Genomic DNA, 9,028 nt, shown 5'->3' with positions numbered 1-9,028 from the left:
TCGGCTTTACTCTATTTAAGGCGGAATATTATCTTACTAGGCATAAAGGTAATATTATATTAAGTAGCCTTTCCCGCTAGAAAAGTTATTTAGTTCTTAAGCTCTGCCGTAGTATATATAACCTCGCTTATCTATAGAAATCTAGTAAATACGAGGGTAAATATAGTATTAGTATTAATATCTAACGTATACGATAGGCGAGCTGCCCGGATGGGCGAGCTGCCCACTTTAAAACCCCACCAAAAATGCGAAAAATCGCACCTTAATATCTTAACAACTACCTAATAATAAATTCTAATAAGTTATATTTAGACTTTTATATGTACTCTATAGCCGCTATTAAAGTTATATAGTAAGTAGTTTAGTAACCTTTTACCACACATACAACCTTACCAAAAGGTAGCGCCGCACTTCAAAACTTACGCATACCCATCTTACCACCAAAAACAATCGATTTTCCAACTTTCAAGACCTAATTCCTACTGCCTAGCGAGCTATAGGTGGATTTAATTGTCGTTTTACCCCCTTTCCCCCAATAGAAAATTCTTCTTAGGGGTAGTCCTAGCTTATAAGCGAGGCATAGATAGGAACACCAAAACTACTACTACTAATACTACCACCACTAATACCAGGGGTCTAGTATTAATACTACCTTTAAACCTAATCTCCCCAGAAATCCTCTAGTAGGATTAGTAAGGAAAAAGGGTATAAGGATAGTAAAAACTAGTAAACTCCCCCTATAAGATGCCAAGGTCTAGTAGGCCTAAAAAGAAACCTCCTATAGAGACAAGTGACGATAACGAGTCTATAGGCGAAACCCGTATAGAAAGAAATGATAATAGATTTCTATTTTCATCTTTTTTTCTTTCTTCTCCTAGCTTATCTAAGAAAGGAGAAAAAAGAGAACATCCTTAAACTTCTCCTGAAAAAGAAAACCAAAAGCCTATAAAAAAGAAACCAATAACTACTACGGATGGCATACCTAGTACACCTATACCTTTTCCTCCCCTTTCTCCAGAACAATACCTACAAAAGGCCCTAGAAAGCCTAACCCAGGCCTATAAAGGGCTAGAAGAAGAAGAAAAAGAAAAAAAAGAACAAGTTAAACAGCTAAAGGACTATACACGTAGTATCCTAGCAGGAGAAAATCCCTTTATACAAGGAAAAGAAAAGGCAGACGATGTCCTAAAAGGACTAGTAGAAGAAGTAAGGGCTCTCCGTAAGGAGGTAGCCCCTACTAAGCAAACGTACGCAGAGAGACTAAAGAGGGGCCTGCCTTCTTCGTCCTCCTTACCCTCCTTACCACCACTACCTTCTACTCCTTCTCCTTCTAGTAGGAGTTCTACTTCTACTAGAAGTAAGAAAAAGCAGCTATAAGAAAGAAAGCTAGTCTTAATTATAGACGAAAAGGACTAACCTCTAGATACCTTCTCTATACGAAACAAAGTTAATTAACTATTTGTATTAAAACTGCAAGTAGAAAAGCCAGTACTAGCGTCTATAGCTAGAACTAAAGAAAAACAAAATATTCTCCTTATAACGATAGAAGAGTATAATGCAGATTTCCTAGTCAAATATAAGGATATCTAGCATAACTGCTTTACCTTCTAAAGAGAATAAAAACTAGAACCCTGGGTTTAAGTTATAACCTATAGGGTCCCCACCCTACCTTTCCTAGGAGAGGGAGGCTCTAAGCTTCTAAAAGAAGAAATTAAGACCTTTAATCCTATAAAGATACAAGGACTACCTAGATGGATCTTATCTAGTATAAAAAGACACGATCCACGAACCAGATTTGGCTCTATAGTTTTTACTATAGAGAACGAAGAAAAAAGACAAGAAATCCTTAAGTAAAAAGAAATCTTAATTGCAGGTATAGCTACTAAGGTAGTAAAATACCTAGAAGTCTCTCTTACTACGTAGTGCACTAGCTGCCAAAAATTTGGCTATATAGGAGACAGATGCTCTACTAGAGCTTGCAGATATTGTGCGGCTGTATATTTATCTAAAGACCACTCCTGTTCTACCTGTACAATAATAGGCAAACCTTATTAATATACTACCCCTCTTTGCATCAATTGTAAAGGAAATCACTTTGCTAATAGCAAAGACTGCGAGACACTTAAAGCAGCTAAACTAGTACGCAGTACTAGCTTAGACGATTTTATGGAAGAATAGACAAAGCATAGGATCCTAGAAGGAGGCAGCTCCTACTAGGCTCTTAAAAAGATATTAGAGAGCAAAAAAACAGAAACAAATTGCAAAAGGACAGGCATAGGGGTTAGGATTTTTCCTATCGTTTTCTCATTTCCTAGTAGTTGTAGTAACTTAGTATTTCACTAAGGAGCTGTAAGCCCTTAGGGGTTTATAAACTACTAGGGCATAGCTACTAGTACATATTAAGCTGCCTAGAAAGGATTCATGTATATAGAACTATAGCGCCATAGCCTAGAGGCTGCATACGCAGTATTATACGTAGTATAATACAATTGGATTGAAAAAAAAAAAAGTAGTTTAGTAGTTTTTAAGATATAGCAATCTAGCCCTATTTTGGCCCCCAAAATCTAATATTCTAAAAACTACTAAACTACTTACTATATAACTTTAATAGTAGCTATAGAGTATATATAAAAGTTTAAATTTAAATTATTAGAATTTATTATTAGGTAGTTGTTGAGATATTAAGGTGCGATTTTTCGCATTTTTGGTGGGGTTTTAAAGTGGGCAGCTCGCCCATCCGGGCAGCTCGCCTATCGTGTACGTTAGTAGTAATAGGCCGTATATTACTACCTAGGCTAAAATATCCCTAGTAATAAGCTACTTATCCTTCTTTACTAAGGGAGAGATAGTAGCTACTCTAGTAAGTAATTAGTATACTATAGGATCTTTAAATACCGTAATTAAGATACTATAATCCATGTAACGCGAGCAAATTGCGGAGATATAGGCTTATAAGGTTTTGGCCTTAAGCCTACTTATTTATCCCTTCCAACGGTACAATTCGTCCTATAGTTATCGATAAGAGCTAGCTAATAGAATTGATAGGATCAAGGCCCTGTAACTATATACGTACTTCTAATTCTAGTGTTCGCGCACGGTCTAATTCTCGTAGGACGCTACCGTTGGAAGGGATAGCTAGGAGGTACTAAACGCGTAGCGGGTAATCTATTCGCCTAGTTTACGCGGCTTAGCTAGGTAGGGAGAGACTCCTTTAAGTATATAGTATAACTCCTAGCTATTAACTACCGAGGAATAGTTCCTATAAGCTACTAGCGTAAGGCTATACTAGAGAAGGAGCGTGTAGAGGTTAGATAGCGCGTTAATATTATTCTTAAAGTTTATAGGCGGTTATAAGTAGTCTATTAGGTTTACGGCACCTAGTTAAAACTTATTAGCTTTAGTAGTAGTAAATTAAGGGCCTAGTATAAGTAGAACTAATAGATAGCCGCGGCCTAGAATTAAGATAGTATATTAGCTAAGCTATTTAAATTACCTAGGATCTACTTTATAAATATTATAATATTATAAGCTATAGCAGCTAGTATAATCTTATAGAGCAATTTATTTGCTATACTATAGATAACGGTCTTCTTAATACCTTAGTAAACTTCTATACTATTAGTATATATAGATAGCGCGCTATACTACTAGTTAGTAAACTATAGATTAATATAGTCTACTTATTAGCTAGGCTTAGGTAATATACTAAACGCCTAAGATTAAGGGAGGTTGGCGGTATATTAATACTAGTTATCCTTGTATTTAAGTTCCTTAAAGAAGTAAAAGCCGCTAAACCTAAACTAGCTAAAGGTATTAGTAAAGAGATAAATATAGGTATATTTAATATTGTTAAAGAATAATACCCTATTACTTATAGTAAGTAGGTTAAGCTAGATATATAAGTTAGTTTATAACTTAGTACTAAATCGCCTAGGTTTATTGTTACGGACGCTTTAAGTACAATGTTACGACTACTTAGAGAAGAGTTGGAAGAAGCTAGTTGGTTAATAAGAGCACGGTCTAGGATGGATCCCGTGGAACTATGTGACGAGGAATGGTAACCGAGTCACGTGATGTGATCTGTGTAATCTGTACGATCTATATAATCTGTAATAGAGCAGACAGAGCGTATGTATATTACGTATAAGAAGGATTTCTTAGGAGTACGGTTGTGTATTTAAGGACCCTCAGTCCCTACTTAGATAGTTCCTTCCTTATAGTGATTCTTAGAATATAATTGGAGTTAATCTGTTGGGCAACCACTCCACCAGTTATTATTACGTTGTTGTTGACTTCCTACATCACCTACACACCTAGCCCATTGACGAATCCACCGTAGTTCTTGCTATAAGGTTCCGTTATATTTATACTTATTTACTAGAGTCTTTAGCTAAGTAGTAATAAAGATTTAGAGAGATCTAGAGTAAGATTAACTAAGCCTAATTACGTAGGCGTACTATATAAGGTAGCCTGTAAGCTACTAAGCGTAAAGGAATAATAATAAGCCGTATTAGAGTGCGGTAGTGACCTTCTTAATAGCATATAATTATTTCTATAGTAATAGTTAGGTTTATATTTATATAGTATTAATAGTATATCCTAGAACCTTAATAATAGTTCCTACTATATCTTTATAGCTATTTTAAGAGATACCTAAGGAGTTAGTAATAGAGATTTAAGTCTAGGTAACAGCCGCTAAGTTATTTAGGTTAGTAAAAATAAAGATAAAATTGTCTAGGTAGTTGTTACGGTGCTATAATAAAGTAGACTAAATAACTACGTTATAGTATAAAGAGGAGAGTAGGGTAGAAAGGGGTATTGTATATAAATAGTAGGGCTAGTCGCTAAGGTGCTAGTAGTAGGCTACCTAACGGTAGGAAACAGTACGAGATAGTATAAAATAGTATATAACAGGTTAGTGCAGTAACAGTACTCTCCTCCCTAAAAGGTTTGGTCCCTAAACCGAACGACTAACTCCATATTAAATAAGTAACTTTAAAAATAGGTAATGCCTAGGGGCTGCCTGTTTTTTATAGCGAAGATATTAGTTCTACTTACCGCCCTTAGCCAAGCTAATAGTAATTTTCTATCCCAGGGATAGAAAATCCTAATTAGTTGGCTTAGTAAATAGAGCTAGTAGGATTCTATACCGCTACCTAAATTAATCTAGTACTGCGCCTTTGGCAAGAATCTAACTAATTAGACAATTTTAACTGGTGGTTAAAGTTCTATAACATCTTAGCCATTATATAATCGGCCATAGCTTTAGCGTAATAACTCTTTATTATTTTATACCTAGTCTAGGGGTCCTAGCTTCTTAGGGTATTACTTATAAAACTTTAGTAGTACGCGCTTGCACCCTTTTAGGGATTTTTTAGGTTCCTAGGTTTTCTTATTATAATACTTCTACTTAATACAATATATTAGGCCATACTCGTCTATTTATTTATCGTATATATTAAGAATCTTCTTAAATTCCTACTTATCTATAATATTACCATTATTATCCCTTTTAGCTATCCTACTTATAACATTATAACATTCTTTTTTATTAATATATACTTAGCTAAAGATCTCTTTAAGGAACTAGAGGCGGACTTTTAAAGTATATAAAGACTTATTTACATAAATATAGTCTAAGAGGTCTATTATAACTGCTCCTCTATAGGTAGCTAAGACGGGCTAAGGTCCATCCTAATTATTATTCCACTTCCTCTTAGGCTGGTTAGTCTTTATATTTTTAAGGCTAACTATAACTATATTATCCTTTCTAAATATTATACCTTCGTCCTGTTTTATATTGGCGTTATCTTTATAGCGCTGCTAGGAGATATAAGCTAGGGCCTTAAGCTAAGTTAGGATGCGCTTAAAGCGGTTTATAATAGTATCTGCTTATAAATACTCCTTTTTTGTATATATAGATAGGGCTAATAGCTAGGGGCCCGCTGGTTTAACGCCTAGGCGTAGGTTATAGCTATAATTGGCGAAGAACGGTAAGATTTCTATAGTTTTATTAACCTAGTTATTTATAGTAAACTTAGTAAGGGGGAGCTAATCTACCTAGTTATCTTAGGTAAAGCTTACAAAGGCGTATAGGTACTTATTTATTGCTGCATTAATAATCTTAGTTTAGCTATTTATTTTAGGGTGCTATACGGAACTAGGGCTTAGGGTTACCTTTAGGCGCTAGTTTAGGCGACGCTAGAAGTTAAAGATAAATAAAGAGCCTCTATTAGAAACGATAGTATTTAAAGCGCTGTATAACTTATAGATAGTATAGATAAATATTTTAACAAGCTCTTTAGTATTTAGGCTAGTAATAGAAATAAAGTGTCTTATCTTTATTAAGCGGTTAATAACAACAAAGGCACTTAGGTAGGTCAACGACGTAGTTAATAGAGATATTAGTTTATAGGCGGACTAGTAGTTCTAGTAGTTTTAGGAAACTAAGTAGTGCTAAGCATAGGGTTTTTATACGAAAGTAGAGAGCGCAGTCTTTTATAAAGGTAGCCGTAAACTATAAAATACTTAGCTATTAATAGGTTTAATTAAGGAGATCTAATATTTTAACGCGGCCTAGGTGGCTTATAGGACCTAAACTATATATATAATATACAACTTCTAGTTAGAGTTTAGGTGAACTAGGGACAAATACTTAATTCCTATAGTAAATTAGGCCGTTATCAATTAAATATTCGGATTTATTATAGCGGAGTAGCTTCCTAATCTACTTAGGCCAACGGCGTGCTTTACGGCCTTCCCGTTCGCGTAGCGTAGCTAATATATCCCTAGCAAGTTTATTCTTCTTATAGGCATTCTAAATAAGCTCCTTAAGAGGTTTTTACTTAGGCTTTAGGTCTATTACTATAATAAAGTCTTTAACGTTCTAGTTTTAGAACTCGCTTAGTAGCTCTTCTAGAATAACGGGGTTGACTTTTTTTGGTAGTAAGATAACACGGTCTCGGTATTATAGACGTTTATTACTAGCCTTAGCGGGTACTACGCCTAGAAGGCGGCTAAGAGCGTCTAGGATTGTAGCTTTAGTGCTAGGCCTATAGGTAATAATAAAGTTAAATTAGGAAAGGAACTTAGCCTAGCGGACTTAGCGCTAGTTTAGTTATTTTGTTATTATAAAGGTCTAGAGGTTCTTATAGTCCGTAATAATTTTAAACGGCTACCTAGTTCCTTATAGTTTAGGACGCTATTTTTTTAGTGCCTTAACTATTACTAGGAGCTCCTTATTATATATTTTATAGTTATATTTAGGGGCTAAGTGCTTAGTAGAGAAGAATATAACTAGCTTAAGCTTGTTGTTTTTGTTAGCTTAGTAAAGCACTCCACCTAAAGCCTAGTTTAAGGCGTCTGTCTTTACTATAGTCTTCTTCGTATAGTCGTAATATGCTAGGACCAGTGCTATAGTAAACGCTATTTTTAGGGTCTGGAATGCTTCTATTTAATTAGGGCCCTATAACTAGCTAGTGCTCTTCTTTAGTAGCCTAGTTATAGGCTTAACTATCTTAAAATAGCTTTAGATAAATTGTTAGTAGAAGTTCGCAAAGCTAAGAAACTGCTATAGTTTCTTGACTAATATTGGGTCCTTCTATTCCTATAAGGCCTGCACCTTCTTAAGGTCTATAATTATACCGTTAGTTAAGATAATTAAGCCAAGGTATTTTATTTTAATAGTATAAAACTTAAACTTATTAATATTAATCTGGAGTCTAGCATTACTAAGTCTCTAGATAATTTTATTTATATATTTTATATACTTAGTACGTGTTTTAGAGAAGATAAGGACATTATTAAGGTATATAGTATAGTAGTTATTAAGAGCGTTATATAAGACATAGTTAATATAGTTCTAAAATATAGTGGATGCGTTATAGAGACTAAATAGTATAACTAATATCTTATAGAGTCTAAATCAGGTAATAAATGCTATAAGCTATTTATAGCCTTCCGCAATCCGGATCCAGTTAAACGCGGCGATTACATTAAGCTTAGTAAAGTACTTAGTACTATAAAGTACGTTAAGTGTCTTGCGGACTAGTAGCAATGGGTATTAATTCTTAATAGTAACTATATTTAGGCCTTAGTAGTTATAGTAGATTTATATACTACTACTAGGTTTTATAGTAAGGAGGAATAATATAGCGGCTAGTAAGGTTAATTCGCGGATAAAACCCTTATCTAGTATTTTGTTAATCCACTTCTTTACGTACCTTAGTTTAGCGGGTAAGAGTGGTCTGTTTTTATAGTATAGGGCCTACTTTTCGGGTATAATCTCAATTTTGTGGTCCTATAGTTGATAAAGGGGTAGCTTATCTACATTTTTAGGGAGGAAGTGTTTAATATATTCGCGAAACTCCTTTAGTAAGTATTATAAAATATCTTTACGGGTTAATCCTAGCTTACCTTTTAGGAACTTCTTAATATTAGTATTAACTATCTTTTGGCGTAGGAGCTCGGACTTAGTTTTTAGGTTTATCTTAAGGAAGTTATAAAAATAAGGAGGTAGCGCTTTATGGGCTTCCTCTATTATATAGTCGCCTTCTACTAATTGGTAAAAAGACCTTTCTAATAGGTTCGGTACTTTTATTAGGCCTATAGGTAGCTCCTTAAGTAGCTATTAGTGTTCTTCTTATTTAACTAGTTCTACTAGCTCCACCATATAGATCCTTATTACCTTTACGCCTTTTTATTTATAGAATTAGGTAAAATTAATAGTATAAGTGTATTTAATGTCGTCTAGGTTAGGGCGTATCTGGTTCTCTAGTGCTATAGTTAGGCTAGTACGACTTAGTTAGCCTAGGGGGACGGAAATAAGGCGGCGGCCCTATACGGTACGCGCGGGAGATAGGTGTAAGGTTAGGCGTTATAAGGGGGAGGTCTTAATTGCTTTGGTTTTAGCCTTAGCTATAACGGCCTTAGCTATTATACGTGCGGTCGTATATATATATAGTAAATATCTTAAGGTTAGGTGTTTTATTACCTAACCTAGGTTAAGCGGGTATCTATAGGGGACTTA

At 34.7% G+C, this 9,028-nt stretch overlaps 2 protein-coding genes across 2 annotated transcripts; both read left to right on the top strand.

The window, feature by feature from the left end:
- Positions 1–993: 993 nt before the first annotated feature.
- Positions 994–1,664, top strand: K441DRAFT_652338 (uncharacterized protein; the record flags this gene model as incomplete). Its single annotated transcript, XM_067647352.1, has 1 exon — positions 994–1,664. A coding segment is annotated over one exon (384 nt), but the record flags the coding sequence as incomplete, so codon positions are not given.
- K441DRAFT_536543 (uncharacterized protein) lies at positions 1,642–1,854 on the top strand (the record flags this gene model as incomplete). The annotated part of the gene is made up of 1 exon (XM_067642422.1): positions 1,642–1,854. A coding segment is annotated over one exon (213 nt), but the record flags the coding sequence as incomplete, so codon positions are not given.
- Between the last annotated feature and the right edge of the window lie 7,174 nt (positions 1,855–9,028).

The sequence above is a fragment of the Cenococcum geophilum genome (genome assembly GCF_001692895.1).
Source record: "Cenococcum geophilum 1.58 unplaced genomic scaffold K441scaffold_3, whole genome shotgun sequence".
Classification (NCBI taxonomy): domain Eukaryota; kingdom Fungi; phylum Ascomycota; class Dothideomycetes; order Gloniales; family Gloniaceae; genus Cenococcum; species Cenococcum geophilum.
Note: the sequence above shows the minus strand (reverse complement) of the source record. Positions and strands in the feature narration are given on the sequence as shown.